This window comes from Arachis hypogaea, chromosome 11, assembly GCF_003086295.3.
Source record: "Arachis hypogaea cultivar Tifrunner chromosome 11, arahy.Tifrunner.gnm2.J5K5, whole genome shotgun sequence".
NCBI lineage: Eukaryota > Viridiplantae > Streptophyta > Magnoliopsida > Fabales > Fabaceae > Arachis > Arachis hypogaea.
The window spans coordinates 3,954,221-3,975,090 of record NC_092046.1 but is presented as its reverse complement, the minus strand read 5'-3'; the positions used below and the strand labels follow the sequence as shown (position 1 = coordinate 3,975,090).

Here is a 20,870-nt window from a genome sequence, read left to right as displayed (position 1 = left end):
TCTTGTAGTTTTATCTCGAACATTTTTTTTAAATATTGAAAAAATCTGAAGTTTGGAATCTTTTAAAGACCTAAAATGTGAGTTACGTGCTTTATTTTTGCTACGTATATCATAACACGTAAATAAAATTACTAAGAAAGAGACGGAGATTTTTTGTTCCATTGTATCACATGTTATGTCCTACTAGTAATAAGTTGATATGTATTTAAACATTATTAATTGCAATTAATTTGGTTAAAAATCCGATGTTATTGATATTAGATACATGACATAACTCTTATTACGTAACTAACCTGAAATAAGTGGATTGGATTCGAAAGGTTGGTTCAAACATTAAAAGAAGGTAAATTTTGACTTGTTCGTGCTCGAGAGTCGCCGTCCGAGTTATGCGTTTCAGAGAATGGGGGGTGGTACCTGTAAAAATATTCCAATGCCTAAGTTAGCAAAAGGAGTAAGTAGGTTTAGAAAGTATTGGAACTTAGAGATACCTGAGAGGTGTCAGTGTATTTATAGTAGTGATCCAATAACTACCGTTGGGGTAGTTCTACTTTTGGGGGTGGATAACCGTCCCTTTATCTTAGGGTTGTTGAGATAGTGCTCCTAGAAGTGGGTTGAGAGATTTTTGGGGACAGTTACTTATTTGAATAAGTGTTATCTGCTAACTCATCTCGATCCCGACCTCTTTGGGGAGGAATCTATGCCCGACCTTTTTAGAAGAGGTTGGGTGGGTGGTGAAGGTCAACCTTTGGATTGGGCTTTTTTGGCTTACTTGGGCTTGGACCATGGTGTTGGGCCAGGGTATGAACAGTGACCCTACTCGAGTCCGATCTCTTTACGTATGAGTTGGATTCGAGTATTAATTGAACTCGAATTTGTTCAAGTTGGGAACTGACGTGATTTCGGTTTAGAACTGACGTGATTTTGGTTTAGAACCGACGTGATTTTAGGTTTCTTCAACTGCTGTGTCTAATCAAACGTCGCATCGTTTGGGGTTTCGTATTCACACGTGGGGGCAGTTACATTGGTAACGGCCCGTTTCTTTTAATGACCACGTCAATTTACCATTGTGCCTCTGGCGTGTTATAAATACTTTTCCCTCTCTTTTCTGTGTTTTCTTTCATCTCTGAAGCTTCTTGCCTATACTCTTATTCTTTCTTATTTCAAAAAACTTTCTTTGGTCTTCCTTCTTGAGGCGTTTCGTTGTTGTTGTGCCTACTCCTCTTTGAATCTACAGATAAAGGTTAGTCCTTTCTATATCTTCTTCTATCGGTTGCGCTTTTACTTTGCATGTTGGAGGAGTTTTTCATGCTTTTACGATTTTTTGTTTGAGGTTTTAGTACTGTCTCAAGTTTGTTTGTCGGTTTGGTGATTCTTCGCTTTTTTGGAGAAAGACTGTTTTGTCTTTGGGAGCCCTGCTTTTTGATGATTTCTTTTTTGTTTTCTTTTGTAGGTCTTATCGCTTTTACACCCACTTCTTTTTGTTGAAAAAATGTCTTTCCATATCCCTGAGTCTCTTTCGAGATGGGTAGATGATACTGTACTTGAGGAGGAACCTTTAGTAAACACCGACTACCTGACTGAATTTCGCATTCACCATAGGATCTGTAGCTTAGAGGCTGATGAGCCTAAATACGAACTGTTGGCCCCGAGTCCTGAAGACCGGGTTTGTTGTGAGAGGGATGCTGACTCTGACCCTCATTTTTTCTTTATGTATGATTGTCTTTTTACCTGCCTGGGGATTTCCTTCCCCTTTTCCGATTTTGAAATAGAGGTACTATCTCATTGCCGAGTTGACCCTACTCAACTCCATCCCAACTCTTGGAGTTTTATGAGAATTTACGAACTCGTCAGCCGAGAGCTTGACTTCCCGACTTCTTTAAAGATCTTTTTCTATCTTTTCCATCTGACCAAACCATTTAGTGCCCAGAATAATAAACAGCAGTGGGTATCCTTCCGAGCTATTCAGGGACGGAAGGTCTTTTCAATTTTTGACAAATCTTTTCATGACTTCAAAAACTTTTTCTTCAAAGTCCAAGCCGCAGAGGGCCATCACCCTTTTTTCTTAAATGATAACCATGAACCCTGATTTTCTCTTTATTGGTTGGAGGCCTCCCCTGTTGAGAAGTATGGCCTGGATGACTTGGATGAGTTGGAGGAGGCCATCGTGGGATTTTTCCGAGAGGCTTGGGGGAGAGCCCCTAATTTAGATACTAAGAAATTTCTTTTGGGTTCTCCAAGTTTTGTGCAGACCCAATTAGGTTGTTTTCATTTCTTTTGTTTGTTGGAGAGCTCCCGACTTGTAAACTGATGATCTTATTTCCTCTTTTACAGAAATGGTGAAGAGTGGATCTAGCGCTACCTATTAGAAGGTCCAGGAGGCCAAAATGAAGGCTCGGGCCCGGGCGGATGCGGCGAAGGCTGGGGCTGCTGGCACTCCTCCTCCTCCTCCTCCTAAAAACTTGGGGACCTCCTCTCGTGCAATTATGGTAACCTCTGCTTCTACTCCTCTCCCTCATCCCCCTATCTCCCCAGTCCGACCTCTTTCTGAACCCGAGAAGAAGAAGCGTAAGACCTCGGAGTCTGGCTCTATTGCTGGAGAGTCCGGCTTCGACGGTCTAAAGTTAGTTCAGAAGCACATCTTTCCTCATAGCCAGATTTCTATGGATGACGTTTTCCTTCAAAATCATCTTCAAATTTTGGTTCGGGGAAGGGTGCAAACTGCTGGTGTCTGCACTGCTCTTCTTGATATTTTGGACAAAACTCCTTTGAGTTCTTTGGGTTCTTCCCAAAAAACTATAGACGAACTTCAGGGGAGGCTTGCCCTTTATCAAGAAGAGGATAAGCGACTTCAAAAGGAGGTGGCCGGCTGAGGGATGAGCGAATCCGGCTTCAGGAGAGGAAGAAGAAGCTTATGGGTTAATGTGCTATGACGGAGGGCCTGAAGGAGAAGGCGGAGCAGAACTATGTCAGGGTCTTTTCTGAAAATATTGATTTACAAAGATAGTTGGAGTCGAACCGGGAGGCTTATCAGGACTTGGAGGATTCTGTAGCGGAGAGCTCGGAGGAGGCTTGGAGGATATTTAAGGAACAGGTCGGAGTTATTGCTCCTGACTTGGACCTTTCTCCTTTCCATCCCGACAAGATCGTCATTGATGGAGCTATTGTCTCCCCTCCTCGTCCTGAGATAGATTCCGAGCTGAAGACCCGTGGGCAAAGGCTTATTGAGTCTCCTCCTCGTGAGGAGCAATAGGAGGGATACCTGCCGGGTTCTTCAGAGGCTCCGACTTCCGCTGTCGAAGAGACCGCTCCGACCCTTCTTGCTTCAGATCTGAGCTCCCTTCCTATTGGTGATTCCAATCCTTCTTCTAATTAATTTCAGCTATTTGGGGCCCGGCTTGTGGGCCCCTTTGAACAATTTATCTTTTTGTTGTTTGTGGTGGTAGTTCTTGACTTTTTTGGCATTTTGGCCGTTAACAAAAAATGTTGCTTATTTTCTCTTTTTTGGATAATGGTTTTTTATGAAATGTTTTGCTTATGCATGCTTTGTTGTGTTTTATGTAAGGTTTTTTTATGGAAACCTTTTTATTTTTTGTGAAAAAATCTTTGTGCTGGGTAAGCTGTTTCCGTAAGATTTTTCGTAGACTCTGAAAACTGCTTTTGCTTTTAATAGATTGGTAGGATTTTTCTTATCTCTTTTGCATTCCTCGTATATTCAATTTTCTGCTTATTGAATTGTTTCGTAACTTAGGTTATTCTTGTGATGCATTTCGAATTTCTCAGGATTTCCGACTAGTTAGTCGTTTAAGTGGTTGAGATCCCGAGTTATCATGATCGTCTTTGTAACCTCTTTACATCGATTTGTACCTCGTCGTTTCATCCTGCCGACCACGGAGGTCGGTCATGAGATTTTGACATTTTTTCGAGCTTAAATCGGTGCGTTTCATAGAATAATGATTACAGTAATGGAATTATAAAGAGATAAAAATCTTTATTTATTGATGAAGGTAACTTTTGCTACTAAGGGAATTTTAAGACGTATTGACCCTTAGCCTCCACTTTGATGCCTCGTTAAAACCCTCTTTTGGGAAAAAACCATGAAGTAGGAAAAAAGAGTACATCAGGGAGTAGAGTTCGCTTCTAGCTATAGTACCTCTTCATGTTACAAGCATGCCACAACCTTGGGAGCTCGGTACCATTCAAGTCGGTTACCTTAAAGTATTCCTTTCTTAGGACTTCACTTATCTTATATGGCCCTTTCCAATTAGCAGCGAGTTTTTCTTCCCCCGACTTGTTAACGCCGATGTCATTTTTAATCAACACCAAGTCATTTAGGGTGAAGCTCCTTCGAAAAACTTTCTTGTTGTATCTGTTTGTCATCCTTTGCTTCAACGCGGCTTCCCTTATCTGGGCTTGTTCTCGGACTTCATAGAGTTGTTCAAGTTCTTCTTTGTGTGCTTAAATGTTGCCAACCTCGTCATAGAATCTCACTCTTGGACTTTGCTTGTTGATTTCGACTGGTATCATGGCTTCTACGCCATAAGCAAGTCGGAATGGTGTTCTCCCGTGGCAGACTGAGGTGTAGTCCGATAAGCCTATAGTACTTGAGAGAGTTCTTCGGCCCAGGCCCCCTTTGTATCTTATAGTCTTTTCTTCAACCCAACCAGTATAACTTTGTTGGCTGCCTCAGCTTGCCCATTTGTTTGTGGGTGCTCTACCAAGGTGAACTAATGCTTGATCTTCATGCTGGCTACCAAGTTTTTGAAGGTAGAGTTGGTGAACAGGGTTCTATTATAGGTGGTGATGGAGTGGGAAACTCCATACCTTGTAATGATGTTCTTGTAGAGGAACTTCTGACTTTTCTGGGCTGTAATGGTGGCCAATGGTTCTGCTTCGATCCACTTCATAAAGTAGTCCACTCCCACTATTAGATACTTCACTTGTTCAGACGCTTGGGGAAAGGGCCCTAGTAGGTCCAATCCCCTTTTTCAAAGGGCCATGGTGAAGTTATACTGATAAGTTCCTCGGGGGGAGCGACGTGAAAGTTAGTATGAATTTGGCATGGTTGACATTTCTTTACGAACTCGTTGGCATCTTTCTGCAAGGTCGGCCAATAGAACCCGACTCGGATGACTTTCCTAGCCAAAGACCTCGCTCCGAGATGGTTTCCACAGATACCATTGTGCACCCCCTCTAAGACCTCTGTCGTTTTTGAGGTCGGGATGCATTTTAACAATGGTGTGGATATTCCCCTTTTATAGAGGATATTCTTCACCAATGTGTAGCTTTGTGCCTCCCTCCAAATTTTCTTAGCCTCTTTTTCCTCTTTAGGTAGGATGTCGAATTTTATGTATTCAATTAGTGGATTCATCCATCCGAGGTTTAACCTGGATACCTCTAGGACATCTTGTCTAGCATCTGTTTTTGTGACAGAGAGCTCTTGGAGAGTTTTCTAGATCAGGCTTCTATTATTCCCTCCTGGCTTGGTTGGTACTTGCTAACTTCGAGAGGGCGTCTGCTCTGCTATTGAGATCTCGAGTTATATGTTTGACCTCGGTCTCCGAGAACCGCCTAAGATACTCCAAGGTTTTGTCCAAGTACCTCTTCATATTAGGGTCTTTAGCTTGATACTCCCCATTGATTTGAGAGGTCACCACCTGAGAGTCGCTGAACACGACTACTTTGGTTGCCCCGAATTTCTCTGCTAACTTCAATCCGTCGATCAAGGCCTCATACTCTGCCTGATTATTGGAGGCCGGGAATTCAAATTTGAGGGAGACCTCTATTTGGGTTCCCTCTTGATTTACCAGTATTATGTCTGCATCGCTTTCGATCTTGTTGGAAGAGCCATCCACATATAGTTCCCAAGCTGTGGAGGCCTCTTCTTGATCTCCTGCATATTCTGCCACGAAGTCGGTGAGGCATTGGGCTTTAATTGCTGTTCGAGTTTCATATTTGAGGTCGAATTCGGATAGCTCTATGGCCAATTGAACCATTCTGCCCGTAATGTCTGTTTTTTGAAGTATTTGCTTCATGGGCTGGTTTGTTCAAACCTTTATTGTATGTGCTTGAAAGTAAGGCCGTAGCCTTCGAGAGGCCACTATTAAGGCATACGCAAACTTCTCGAGTTTTTCTTACCTTAACTCGGGGCCTTGTAGAACCTTGCTGGTGAAGTACACAGGATACTGCCCGACCTCATCTTCTCGTATTAGAGCTGATGCTATAGCTTTGTCAGCTACGGACAAATACAAGATAAGTTCTTCGCCGACTTTGGGTCGTGTCAGAATAGGAGGTTGGTTTAAAAACCTTTTGAACTCCTGGAAAGCTTCTTCACATTCTGGAATCCATTCGAAGTGACATCCTTTTCTTAGTAGAGAAAAAAGTGGTAGGGATCTTAATGCTAATCCTGCCAAGAACCTGGAGAGAGTTGCAAGTCGACCATTTAGCTGTTGGACCTCCCTTAAACAGGTCGGGCTTTTCATTTCTAGGACAACTCTACACTTATCGGTGTTGGCTTCAATCCCCCTTTGTATTAGCATAAACCCCAAAAATTTTCCAGCCTCCACCACGAAGGTGCACTTTGCGGGATTCAATCTCATCTCGTACGTCCTTATGGTGTTGAAGACTTGCGAGAGGTCAGCCTCATCCTTGGTTTTTACTAACATGTCATCTACATATACTTCCATTAAATTCCTAAGGTGTGGTGCAAACACTTTATTCATTAGCCTTTGGTATATGGCGCCTGTATTTTTTAATCCAAAAGGCATAACCACATAGCAATAATTCGCTCAAGCCGTGATGAAAGATGTTTTTTCTTGATCCGGCTGGTACATCAGGATTTGGTTATATCCCGAGTATGCATCAATGAATGACAAGTATTGATATCCCGAGCTGGAATCTACTAGGGTATCAATATTTGGAAGTGGATGTGGGTCTTTTGGACATGCCTTGTTCAGGTCGGTGTAGTCGACGCACATCCTCCACTTGCCGTTCTGTTTCTTGACTAGCACCACATTTGCCAGCCAAGCCGAATATTTGACCTCTTTGATGAAGCCGGCTTCTAGGAGGGCTTGTATTTGCTCTTCCACCACTTGAGTCCGTCAGGTCCGAGCTTCCGTCTTCTCTGCTAGACAGGCCGTGATCCAGGGTATACCGACATTTTGTCCAACATGAGAGCGGGATCTATCCTGAACATGCCGGAGACTTTCCAGACAAAGAGGTCGGAAGTCTCCTGTAGGAGCCTTATAAGCTTCTGCTTCGAGTCTTCTTTCTGGTTGGCTCATATGTTGGTATTCTTTCCTTCCTCCTTCCCGACCTGTACCTCTTCAGTCTTTCCCTCGGGCTGTGGTCGTAACTCTTCTTTAGCTCGAATTCCTCCGAGCTCAATGGTGTGAACCTCCTTGCCTTTTCCTCTCAGGTTTAGGCTTTCATTGTAGCACTTTCTCGCCAGTTTTTTATCTCCCCTAATGGTTGCAATTTCCTCTGGTGTTAGAAACTTCATGTAGAGATGGGGGGTAGACACCAATGCTCCAAGCCGATTTAGGGTTGTTCTGCCTATTAAAGCGTTATAGGCTAAGCCCACATCGACGACTATGAAGTCGATACTTAGAGTCTTGGATTTCATCTCCTTTCCAAAAGTTGTATGTAGGGATATGAATTCCAGTGCTTTTATGGGTGTATCCCCTAGCCCATATAGGATATCAGGGTATGCCCTTAAGTCCTTTTGATCCAACCCTAATTTGTCAAATGCTGGTTTGACCAGGATGTCGGTCGAGCTCCCCTGATCCACCAGGGTTCTGTGTAGATGGGTGTTGACGAGAATCATGGTAATCACTACCGGATCATCATGTCCAGGAACAATGCCTTGCCCATCTTCTTTGGTGAAAGAGATGGTTGGGAGGTCGGGCAGTTCGCCCTCGACCTGGTAAACTTCCTTCAGATGCCTCTTGCGAGACGACTTTGTGAGACCTCCTCCAGCAAACCCTTGCGAGATCATATGTATGTGCCTTTCTGGGGTCTGTGGTGGTGGATCTCTTGGATCCTCCTCACCTAGCTTCCTCTTGCCATGATGGTCCAACCTTTTCATGAGATATCTATCAAGCCGACATTCCCTGGTCAGCTTTTCTATCACATTCTTCAGGTCATAACAATCATTTGTTGAGTGACCACATAGCTTATGGTACTCACAGTAGTCGCCGCGACTTTCCCCTTTCTTATTCTTGATGGGTCTAGGGGGAGGTAGCCTTTCAGTGTGACAGATTTTCCTATAAATGTCTACTAGAAAAACTCGTAGAGGGGTATAGGAGTGATATCTCCTGGGCCTTTCGGTCCCAACTTCTTCTTTTTTCTTGGGCTCCCTCTCTTTCTCTTTTGTCGGGTGAGAGTGTCCAGGTCACCAGCTGGGTTCCCGCAGTCTGGCATTTTTCTCTATGTTATACTTCTCCGCTCTTTCCTGTTCATCACGCAAAGAAGTTGGGTGCCTTTTCGAGATGGAATGGGAGAAAGGGCCTTCTCGAAGTCCATTTACCAAGCTCGTAATCACTGCTTCTGTAGGCAGGTCTTGAATTTCTAGGCACGCCTTATTGAACCTTTCCATGTAGTCCCTCAAAGGTTCTCCAACCTCCTGTTTTACTCCCAGGAGACTCGGGGCGTGTTTCACTTTATCTTTTTGGATTGAAAATTACATAAGGAACTTACGCGAGAGGTCGTCAAAACTGGTGACTGACCTTAGAGGTAGGGCCATCAAAATGGGCCAAGCCCATCGGGCTGGCCCGTTTACCCGTTTAAATGGGCGGGCTTTTGCCTCTAATTTAGGCCCATTTAAATTTCGGGCTAAACGGGCTGAGCCCGATTAACCCGAAAAAAATTGCGGGTTAAATGGGTTAGCCCGCGGGCTAAATGGGGGCCCGCATAAAATTTGGTTTTTTTTAAACCAAAATTTCAGATTTTGGCCAAGCATCATTGAAAAAAAAATAACCCAACCCGTACAAAAATAATAAAAAGACTAATAGTCCAATATTATGAAGATAAAAAAACCCTTGAACCCAACCCAAAATATAACCCAACCCATATACAATATAAGACTAAGAGTACAAAATAAAAAAAACTCTCTCTAACACTCACTAGAAATTGTAACGTACAAAGGATGAAAGGAAAAAGAAAAATCACCCAAGAGTAACCATAGCCCATGCCTATATACCCATCAGCCCATAATCCAATAATCCATATCACCATATGCCCTAAATGCTAAATCAGTAAATCCCTATCCCTAATTCTTCAATCTCTGTTTCTTGTACACAGCAAGTGAGCAAACGTTCAAAGAAAAAAGAGAAAGCACACTAAAGTAGCATAAATCCCTAATTCTTCTGCATAGCACCACAGCTTCACAAATTTATTATTTATGTATGTGTTCATCCTTCTTTCGGCGACAGTAACTTCTTTGTCGGTGTCATCGATGAGCATCCCCACCATTAAAGCCTTGCGAGGATCTCATCACCGTTAGCCCTTCAGTTTTCATTACCTCATCCATTCTTCAGTCAGCTTCTACTCTTCGTTAGTTTTTGTAGCCTTCAGTCATCACACTCATCAATTTTCAACCAACTATTGTAAGATTACTTTCTTCAGTTCTTGTGTTAATAATAAAATATGCATGTTATTTCTTTTATCACAAATCTTAGGTTCTCAACATTTAGATGAATAGTACGACACTAACATCAATTATTTATTTATTTATGTATTATGTTTTGTTCTGGGTTATTTTGGGTTATAATAAGGATTAATTTGATTCTGTGTTTTTATTTTTTGTTAGTGATTTAATTTGGAGTTATGGATGACTATGCAAGAGATATTGTTGATCCAAATGCTGAGGTAGAACAAATTTTTTTGGACTCAGACTTAGACTCTGATGATGACTTTGATGATCTTGTTGACGACAAAGTCTCGCCCGAAGTAACTCAAGCGACACCTCTTGTAAGTATTCCACCTGCTGCTATTGATGGGTCAAATGCTAAAAAGAGAAAACGGTTAACTACATCTAATGTCTGGGATAGCTTTATAAAAATAGTTGGGAAAGATGGAAAAACAAGGTGCAAATGTAAAGGGTGTGGAAAAGAATACAAAGGTGGGGATAGTACTCATGGTACCTCTACATTGAGACGGCATATCCCTGTGTGTCGTGAACTTCCCAAATTTCATGATTTGGGAAAAATGATGCTTGATGAAGCTGGGAGGTTAAGGGCTAGACAAGTTGATCCTATGATTTTTCGTGAAAAAATTGCAATAGCAATCATAGAACATGATTTGCCTTTCTCATTTGTTGAGTATAGAAGAATTAGGGATGTTTTTAAGTACTTGAATCCTGATGCTAAGATGTTTTCTCGAAACACTGCTGTAGCTGATATTTTTAAATTTTATATTGCTGAAAAAGAAAAATTAAAATGTCAGTTAGGAAAACTTCGAAGTAGGATATGTTTAACTACTGATATTTGGACTTCATGCACAACAGAGGGTTATATGACTTTGACTGCCCATTATGTTGATTCACGATGGAAATTAAATTCTAAGATACTCTCATTTTCTCACTTGCCCCCTCCACATACGGGACATCAATTAGCAAATAAAGTACTTGAGTTGTTATCTGAATGGGGAATAGAGAAGAAAATATTTTCAATAACCTTAGACAATGCTTCATCTAATGATAGCATGCAAACTTTACTCAAGCGAAACCTTCTTTTAAGTGATGGGTTATTGTGTAATGGGGATTTTTTTCATGTGAGGTGTTGTGCTCATATCTTAAACTTGATAGTTCAAGATGGGTTGAAGGTTGCTAGTTCTACTTTTCATAATATCAGAGAGAGTATCAAGTATGTGAGAGCATCGGAGGCACAGGCTATCCAATTTAGAGATGTTCTTAAGTCACTTGAAATTTCTGACATTAGAGTGAACTTAGATGTGCCTACTAGATGAAATTCTACTTTCTTGATGTTGGAGAGTGCTTTGAGATGCGAGCGTGGTTTTGTTAGACTCTCTTTGAAGGATAACAATTTCAGAGATTGTCCGTCGGAAGAAGAGTGGAAAAGAGGAAGAGAAATCTGTAAATTTCTAAATCCATTTTATAAAATTACTACCTTGATGTCTGGTCAATCTTATCCTACTTCAAATTTATATTTTATGCAAATTTGGAGGATTGAATGTTTGCTGAAAGAATTCTCCATTAGTGAGGATGAGGTCATAAGAAAAATGGTGCAACCAATGAAAGCCAAATTTGATAAGTATTGGAGCGATTATTCCATAATTCTCTCTCTAGGGGCTATTCTTGATCCTCGAATGAAATTTCATGTTTTGGAATATTGTTTGAATAAAGTGGATCCATGTACTGCTAATGAGAAATTGACCACCATCAAGAAAAAGCTGTATTTATTGTTTAAAGCATATTCAGAAACTTTGTCACATAATGCCTCTTCTAATGTTTCTGGTGGTCAAATAAGAATTCCAACTTCTAGAGAAGATGATTCACTTTCATTTGATGTGCCTGATGTAAGTTTTATCTCTGTTGTGCATTATGTTAATATAATTTTCGTTTATATGTTTATGTCAATATGTTACTTTCTTAATTGTTTTATTATTTTTTTTTTGAATATTGTAGGAGTTGAGAAATATAAATTTTCAAACTAATGCTTCACAAAGAAAGTCTTCGTTAGATATCTATTTGGAAGAGTCAACTCTTGATATGAACTCTAAAATAGATGTCTTGCAATATTGGAGGTCTCAAGCCCATCGCTTTTCTGATTTAGCTTCCATGGCTTGTGATGTGCTTAGTATTCCAATAACTACGGTAGCTTCAGAATCAGCCTTTTCTATTGGTGCACATGTCCTAAATAAATATAGAAATTCTATTTTGGATAAGAATGTGCAAGCTCTTATTTGTGCTCGTAATTGGATACATGGATTTGAAGATGATGGTAATTCACTTTTTAAATTTATTTTGTTAACTTCTATTGGCAATAAATAATGAATGACTTGCATATTGTATTTATTTAGTTTTCTACTAACTAACTTTAAATTGTAGATGCTGAATTTGAGTGTCAAAATGAAAGTGACAAAGAACATTATAAAGATAAAGTGGATTCAATTAATATGATGCCTGGTATTTTATTAGTATTGTCTAATTGTTTCAAACCATGCATTTTTTAATTCAATTCTATGAAACTTCTTTTTCTGCCACTAAGTCACTAACTTTTATTTGATAATTTATTTTTCTTTCTATTGCAGGTGTTGACTAATTTGGTGGATTGAATAAAAGATTTTGGGGATTACATTGCTTGCTTCTTTTGTAAAATATTTGCATGCCATGTAATCTGTTAAATACTTTCTTTTTACCTTTGTGTGGCTTTTTGGTAGAATTATGATGTTGCTATGTTGGTTTATAATAGTCTATTAACTATATGAGGGGAATTACAAATACCCCTTTAATTAGAAATATTAGAATTAGAAATATGGAATCACTAATTGGATGTGAATGTGGTTCTGTTTTGAGTTAAAACAACAAATTTAGAATATAATAGTTACTAAAATTAAATGTATTTAATTGTTTACTAGAACTTTAATTTTATTTGTGTCAAACAGGATTTTTTTTGTTCAAATATGTACACCAGTTTTTCTCCTCAAAATTGGATTTTTTTAGCTTTTTTTTTTTAAAAAAATTTCAAAAAAAAATATATTTCAACAGATAAACGGGCCAGCCCATTTAACCCGTTGGGCTGGCCATAAACAGTCCGGGCTATAAAATTTAGGCCCGCGAACAAAGTGGGCTTAAATGGGCTAGCCCGTTTAACCCGTGGGCTAATCGGTCTGGGCTTAAATGGGCTGGACTGGCCCATTTGACAGCCCTACTTAGAGGGAGGCTATCGAACCACTTCATCGCTGCTTTTGACAGAGTTGTTGGAAAGGCTTTCCAGCGAGTAGCATTAGAGGCGTCGGCTAGGTACATCCAACTTTTAAAATTGCTCAGTTGATGCTTTGGATCGGTGGTTCCGTCGTATAGGTCCATATCGGGACTTTTAAAGTTTCTTGGAACTTTTGCCCTCATTATGTCTTCACTGAACAGGTCTTCTCCTCCCAAGGGAGAATCTTCTCGATCACTGCGAGAGCTTTTACCTCGGAGATTGGACTCTAATCTCAAGAGCTTTTCCTCATACTTTTTTCGTCGCTCGACCTCTCTCCTTAGGTTTCTCTCCGCTTCTTGCTGTCTCTCTAGTTCTTGTTCTAGCTACTCCAGCCGTTCTTGGTGGCCGTAGAGCAATCCCATGAGGTCGGCCGCATGGGGCTGTCCTTCTTTTCTTGATTCGTGCGCTTCAGAAGAGATCCCTTTGGATCTTTCAACCCTGAGGGACCTTCTTTGTGCTGGTTAGCTGCACCTTGCAGAGTGACTATGGTTCTGTCATTGTTACCAGCGACTTGGTTTTCTTGCTCAGATTCGGATGCTGTATTTCCGTCCTTGTTTAGATCGTCCACCATCATGGGTTGATCTCCCAGGTCCTCGGCAACGTCGCCAATATTACGTAGGTAACCTGAGATAAGTGGATTGGACTCGAAGGGTTGGCCCAAACGTCAAAAGAAGGTGAACTCTGACTTGCTCGCGCTCGGGAGCCGTCGTCCGAGTTGTGTATTTTAGAGAATGGGGGGTGGTACCTACAAAGACACTCTGATGTCTAAGTTAGCAAAGGGGGTAAGCAGGTTTAGAGAGTATTGGAACTTAGAGATACCTGAGGGGTGTCAGTATATTTATAGTGGTGATCCAATAACCACCGTTGGAGTAGTTCCACTTCTGGGGGTGGATAACCGTCCCTTTATCTTAGGGTTGTTGAGATAGTACTCCTAAAAGTCGGTTGAGAGATTTTTGGAGATAGTTACTTATTTGAATAAGTGTTATCTGCCAACTCACCTCGATCCCGACCTCTTTGGAGAGGAATCTATGTCGAGCCCGACCTCTTTAGAAGAGGTCGGGTGGGTGGTGAAAGCCAATCTTTAAATTGTGTCTTTTTGACTTACTTGAACCTGGACCATGGTATTAGACCAGAATATGAACAACTCTAACATTTTTATTATTATAAATTTAAAAAACAGAAATATCGAATATCGATTGGAAAAAATATTACAAAGTCAAACCTTTCGAATTATATTGTTCTTTGCACATAATGAGAAATTTAGAAACCCATGAAAAATATAAGAACGATAAAGAATTGTAAAAAGCATAACTAAAATCTTTCACTCCATGTCTTCTTTACAACAAACTAGGATAAAGTTGAATTTCCCTTCGTTGAAATGGGTATAGTAATAAACACAATCAAATCTTATTCCATTGACTTATAAAATATAAACAAACATGAAATTACTATATTGCCCTCTACAGACACCACACAATTAGAACATGATGAATTGAAATACATCTAACGCCTATGGTTTAGTAATAAGAGCTTCAATCTCGTTCCTAAACTTGGGCATGGCAGCATTGGGGAGTGACACAAAGATCCTAGCACCTCCATCCATTGAAGGATCCAAGCTACTCGGAGATGAGAAAATACACAAATGCAATTTATCAAACAAACCACATGGGGCAGGAACAAAATTCACCGGTTGTGTCCATCCTAAATCCATGTTCTTTGAAAAACCCAAATGTTTCCAGTCTGTCAAAACCATGCACGCACCCCTTCCATCGTAATCGAAATCGTCGTCGGCCGCCGTCGCCGACGTGTCGATCATTCTCTTGACGTACTCCTTTGTCTGAGCAACCTTCTTAGTTTCTTTGATGACCTTCGCTACATGGGAGAGTGGTCTTTCGTTGACTTCTCTAGCAGTCAACACAATATTTGCATCCACAGCAATATTCCCATAATACCCTTTAGCCAAAGGAGGATCAAGAAGGTCCTTTCTTATCCCTACTATGATAGTCAACATAACTTTACCATCACTGTTCAATTTCAAAGTTCTTGTTCTTGCCCTCCAAACATAGGAAGCAAGAGACTCAAAACTTGTGAAGCTTTCTTCCATGTTATTGTTTTGGTCACTAATAGTTTCCTTCATCAAACTCATCTTGAGCCTTTTTATGCTCTCATTGTCAACTTTAAAGCATGCGTGAACAAGTTTTTTGGTGGGCAAATAAGGTGAGACTGCGGCAGAAGACTCATCCATAGGAATCTCCAAGGGCATTTTGGTAATTGACCCAACAAGCTTTTCTCTCTCCCATGCAGGCTTCACCGATGGCTCGGTTTTTCCACTTGCAAATTCGGCTATGGCTTGCAAGAATTGAGATTTTCCACTCCCATCAATTATAGCATGTGAGGTTCCTAAGCCAATTGTGAAACCCCCACATAGAAACTTGGTTACCTTGATCAACAAAGGGTATAATTGGAAACCATGTTCATCTTCAGAAGGAAGATCAAGTACCAAGTGTTTTGCAATCTCTGTGTTACTACCATCAAGGTAGTGAAGAGAAGAAAGGTTGCAATTAGCAATGGCTTCTACAAAGGGAACTCCATTTGCATTGCAATTAACTCTAAGTTTCCCATCAGCATGTTTTACTATTCTACCCGCCAAAGGGTAGTAATAAAACAAAGCCTTTGAGAGTGCTTCTTTGATCATAAGGGCAGGGTCATTTTGGTCATTTTTCGGTGATTGATATATTTGAACAATATGGCATAGGCCATTGTTATCAGCTCTATTATCAAGTGCAGAGAGTGAAATGTTGCCATTTGGTGTGGGTTTTGATGGTTTCACATAAACAATTTGTTTAATGTCAAACTTTAGGGTTCTCTTATGATGATTTGCCATGGAAATTAAAATTGTGTATGTGTGGATGAATTTGGTGAAAGATTCTATGTTACTGAGATTTGAGATATGAGAAATGGTTTAGTGAGATTTGAGAGATATGAGAGGTGGTTTATATAATAACACTAGGTAGATGAACCTTCTTGTCGCCGTGGCCATCATTCATAAACTAAATTATCTTTATTATTAGTTTTAATCATGTCTTAAAAACTTGAGGGTTTTTTTTTTAATATAACAAACTTTGTTTACTAAAAATGAAGAAATTAAAAAGGAAAAAGTACAAGAGTTAACTTTTTAATATTAGCCAATTTTAAAATTTAGATTTATAATTTAAAATTTATAATTAAAAGTTTATGATAAAATCTACGATTTAAAAAAATTAAAATAATTTTAAAGATATTAACTGATGTTGATTCAAAAAAAATTGTTCTTTATTAGTATTACTCGTTAAACATATAGAAGAATCCTACAATGATTAATGTTTGTGTGCGTGTACTAACTTATGTAGTTAAGTAAACTATGGAAGGGGAAAAAATTAACTTCAATTAATTAATGTTTGTCTAGATTTAACTTTCATTTTTGTTTATAATGTAAAAAAAAATTATTTAATAAAAAAGAAATAAGTGTAAATGTTTGTAATATATATACTTAGAGATATTCTCCACATCCAAACAATTTTGACATCCAAGTTCATTCAAACAATTTTAGGTCACGAGCTTTTTCCGCTTTCTTCTTTCCTCACGCTTCTTCTCTTCTTCTTCTCTTCTTTTCTGCGCTTCTTCTTCTTCTTCTCACGCTCGTTTACGCATGGAGCGTCTTCTTCTTCGTTTTCTTCTTCGCGTTCCTCCTCCTCCTCATTCTCCTCCTTTTTTTTTGCGTTCCTTCTTCTTCACGTGTTTCTCCTTATCGTCATTCTTTTGTGGTTGTTGCTGCTGTATTTTTTTGTCTTTTCCTCTTTCTCTCCCTGGTGAAGAAGCAGTAGAAAATGAGGAGGAATAGTTTTGAATTATGCAGAACAGAAATGAACCGAACATGTTATTATGGTCAAACAATTGTATAGTACTAAATGAACGAAACATGATCCATTATATAAAATCAAATTCAAACAGCTTTCGCCTAATGAACCGAACACGTACTCATGATGAAACAGTTGTATAATACTGAATGAACGAAACATAATCCATTATATAAAATCAAATTCAAATAACTTTCTGCATAATGAACCAAATACGTACTCATGGTGAAACAATTGTATAGTACTGAAGGAACGAAACATAATCCATTATATAAAATCAAATTCAAACAGCTTTATGCATAATGAACCAAACACGTACTCATGATAAAACAATTGTATAGTACTGAAGGAACGAAACATAATCCATTATATAAAATCAAATTCAAACAGCTTTCTGCATAATGAACCGAACACGTACTCATGGTGAAACAATTGTATAGTACTGAATAAACGAAACATAATCCATTATATAAGATCAAATTCGAAACGTCTTTGTCTACAATTTAGAGATTATCAATTCAATTCAATTCAATTCAGATTCATAACACATGCGTCCATTCAATTTAGCAATTGCATTCCATTCAATTCGATTGAAAAAATAATCCATTAGCAAAATGTTGGTGTTGTTGGTGATAATGATAACGAAAAAGGAGAAGAAGAAGAAGAAGGAGGAAGAGGAAGAGGAGAAGGAGAAGAAACAGAAGAAGAAAAAGAAAGAGGAGGACAAGATGATATACGTGAATTTGAAAGAAGAAGATAATGATATATGCGTATATTTGAAAGAAGAAGATAAAGCGCGTGTAATGATGTTCTTTTAATGAAAATGATTTTTGTTAATATTGAACCTACTTAAATAAAATTTGAATGAAAAAATACTTACTTGTATAGCATAGCCCATATACTTATACTTAGCTTTAAGGACATAAATATTTCTCATCACCTAAATAGTGACGAATAATTAAATTGGACATGAGATTATTTATGGATATCTACATGTAATGTTTTGTATATTTATGAAATATTACTAATACGTACTTTAAAATTATTTAAAACTCCTCATTTCTATTTATATAATGTTAAACTAATATAAAATAAAATCAAGTAGTCGATTTTAGTTAGGAGAACACAAATATTTTCTTATCAATATACAATTATATTTCTCCAGATATGTACATGCACCTATGCCAAGACTTTTCTTGCTCAACTACGCGCATACAACTGCTAGTTGGAGGTTAAATTAAAAAATATTTAGTAAATTAAATATATAGATATCAAATTATATATATATATTGCGTGTGTGTATAATAACATACACAAGTTCTCAAGTTCATGTCTAGATTAGCATCCTACACATTTTGATGATTTGAACATAAAATTCACATTTTTCGTTTTACATTCAATTATCTTTTTTTTTTTTCTTTTTGTTAAACTTATCTTTTATATATCTTACCTACACTAAATATTTTATTAGTCTTTTTCTGTAGACATATCTAATACTTTAATGTACTGATATTACTTACTTATATACTATTTTTTTAATTTCCTCTTGTTGATATTAAAATTAAATTAATGTCAATTTATTTATTTATTTTACAAAATGGAATGTATGTGAACATAAAAACAAAAGAAAAACAGCAGTACACACAACTTCTTTATGTTAATTTTTTTTTTTGTGAATGAGGAACCAAAAATTAAAAAAATTATAAATGTAAAAATTGTATATTTAATATTAAAATTTTATTAAATTATTGTTAAATATATTTTCTTAAAAATATTTTATTTAAAAAATAAAAATGAGAGAGAAAATGCCAATATATATGAAAAAATTCTGTTCGGTTGCAGAGTGTGACGGTGAGGTAGAGAAGTTGCTTCACGCAAGAGAAGGAGACTCAAAAAATGTGAGATAATAAAGAGAGGCAAAAAGTGTGATTTCATTATTGTAAACTGATATATATACATTTAATGTGAATAACACATTGATAACTGCCTGACTAAATTCCTTACACTACTCTAACTAATTTTGATGTTAATTTATTAAGTAAGACAACTTGTTATACGTGCTACCAAACTATCAATTACCTAAGTTATTGAACTACTCTACTATAATCTGACTACAATATATAATGTGAATTAAATAAAGATATATTAATAAAAGGAGACAAGATATTAATAATAAAAGAAAGAAAAAATGTTAAAATATAGATAATGCGAATGATATCTAATTACATTTTATCTTGAATTATTACCTAATTAAAAGGGAAGAAAGTGAATATAATTCCTGGGGGGGAACACAATTAAGGGAAATATGGACAAATATTCAACTCTACACGAAAAGATTGACTTCGACAAAAATGATGTATGAACTATGAACAATCGCTGCCCTATTTCGTTCTCTAGTTAGATAGGCAAAGGAAGGAATACTGTGTGTTCTTTTTAATATTACTCCTATATTATTTGTTGGGATTTTTAAAATAAATAAAATAAATTCAATATTGTTAGATTTATACATTTAAAAAAATTATATTTTTACAGTATGTTATTTATCTCGTTAACTTGTCTCATTTGCGAACGAGACGATGTTACTCGTATTTTGTTAGTTGTCACTGCCAACAAGATAAAGTGAAAAAAAAAAGATGTGTTTTAAAAAAATTAATGAGTCTATCTTAGCTTGTCGGGAGGGCAACGAAATACGATCATATTTGCAATACGGTTTGAATCAATATAGAAAATAAAATCGATATAAATTGGATGATTTACATGGTATTAGTTTGATTTTTATTTTTTAATTTAATCTAATTTTATCAAAAAATTATAATATGTATTTTATCAATTTTAATTTAGTTTTAATGTAATCAGATTCAAACTATTGTAATTTGAATTGAATTAATTAGTTTATTTGATTTTGGGAATCATTATTGATCTTGCAGCTAATGTGCAATCCGCTGTGTTAATCGCCCTAAATGTAGTTGTTTTTCCGGTGCCTACCTTCTCACGCGAACTGCCACTAAATCCCATTTGACAGCGGCTTTGAAAACCCGTCGCTAAAAAGCTGCTACTATGTGCTTGATTTGATGTATTGAACTTCTTCAACGTAACATTATATAGTTGTCCCTCCTTTTTATATATATCTTTCTTTTTTCTCTAACTATTAGATTTACGATATTTTTGTTGTTATAATGACTTGTTCATTACAATTTAAAGTAATTAATATTATTGATTATATATATAGGATGCTACACATCCATGTAACCATGTAATTAAGTTGGACCAACACAAAAAAAATTCAATACCATTAAATGAAATGTGAAATACACACGCCCAACACACACGAAATCGCTCTTGCCCAACACTTCTTCTCCCCCACGCTTCTTCTTCTTCTTCTTCTTCTTCTTCTTCTTCTTTTCACGCTCGTTTACGCACGGAGCGTCTTCTTCTTCTTCGCCTTCTTCATTGCGTTCTTCCATCTCCTCCTTCTCCTCCTTCTCCTCCTTTTTCGCGTTCCTTCTTCTTCACATGTTTTTCCTTCTTCTTCACATGTTTTCTCCTTATCGTCATTCTTTTGTTGTTGTTGCTGCTGTATTTTTTTGTCTTTTCCTCCTTCTCTCTCTGGTGAAGAAGCAGTAGAAGGTGAGGAAGAAGAGTTTTAAATAGTGCAGAATGAACCGAACACAGTACTCATGGTGAACCGAACACAGTACTCATGGTGAACCGAACACAATACAATTGTATAGTACTGAGTGAACGAAACATAATCCATTATATAAAATCAAATTCAAACAGCTTTCTGCATAATGAACCGAACACAATACTCATGGTGAACCGAACACAGTACTCATGGTGAAACAATTATATAGTACTGAGTGAACGAAAAATAATCCATTATATAAAATCAAATTCAAATAACTCTGCCTACAATTTACATATTATCAATTCAATTCAATTCAATTAGTACACCTCCGTCCATTTATTTCAATTCAATTCAAATTAGCAATTGTATTCTATTCAATTCGATTCAAAATTGAATAATCCAAAC

At 37.7% G+C, this 20,870-nt stretch overlaps 3 protein-coding genes across 3 annotated transcripts; 1 reads left to right on the top strand and 2 right to left on the bottom strand.

Moving 5' to 3' along the window:
- Positions 1-7,276: 7,276 nt before the first annotated feature.
- Positions 7,277-8,593, bottom strand: LOC112724035 (uncharacterized). The gene is made up of 2 exons (XM_025775338.1): positions 8,394-8,593; positions 7,277-8,261 (listed from the first exon to the last, which is right to left on the bottom strand). The coding sequence occupies exons 1-2, from the start codon at positions 8,591-8,593 to the stop codon at positions 7,277-7,279; spliced, it is 1,185 nt and encodes a 394-aa protein (XP_025631123.1).
- A 2,642-nt stretch (positions 8,594-11,235) lies between these two features.
- Positions 11,236-12,278, top strand: LOC140176454 (zinc finger BED domain-containing protein DAYSLEEPER-like). Its single transcript, XM_072207830.1, has 4 exons — positions 11,236-11,532; positions 11,642-11,957; positions 12,065-12,142; positions 12,268-12,278. Exons 1-4 carry the CDS (start codon positions 11,236-11,238, stop codon positions 12,276-12,278), a joined length of 702 nt encoding a protein of 233 aa, XP_072063931.1.
- Positions 12,279-14,451: 2,173 nt separating this feature from the next.
- LOC112724030 (tetrahydroanabasine acetyltransferase-like) lies at positions 14,452-15,825 on the bottom strand. Its single transcript, XM_025775336.1, has one exon. It carries the CDS (start codon positions 15,823-15,825, stop codon positions 14,452-14,454), a length of 1,374 nt encoding a protein of 457 aa, XP_025631121.1.
- Positions 15,826-20,870: the final 5,045 nt, after the last annotated feature.

Coding starts and splice junctions, on each gene's coding strand:
- LOC112724030 (XM_025775336.1), bottom strand. CDS start 15,825: ATGGCAAATCATCATAAGAGAACCCTAAAGTTTGACATTAAACAAATT.
- LOC112724035 (XM_025775338.1), bottom strand. CDS start 8,593: ATGGAAAGGTTCAATAAGGCGTGCCTAGAAATTCAAGACCTGCCTACA. Junction 8,262..8,393: donor AGACTGCGGGAACCCAGCTG/GTGACCTGGACA, acceptor AGACATTTATAG/GAAAATCTGTCACACTGAAA.
- LOC140176454 (XM_072207830.1), top strand. CDS start 11,236: ATGGTGCAACCAATGAAAGCCAAATTTGATAAGTATTGGAGCGATTAT. Junction 11,533..11,641: donor TTTCATTTGATGTGCCTGAT/GTAAGTTTTATC, acceptor TGAATATTGTAG/GAGTTGAGAAATATAAATTT. Junction 11,958..12,064: donor ACATGGATTTGAAGATGATG/GTAATTCACTTT, acceptor TTTAAATTGTAG/ATGCTGAATTTGAGTGTCAA.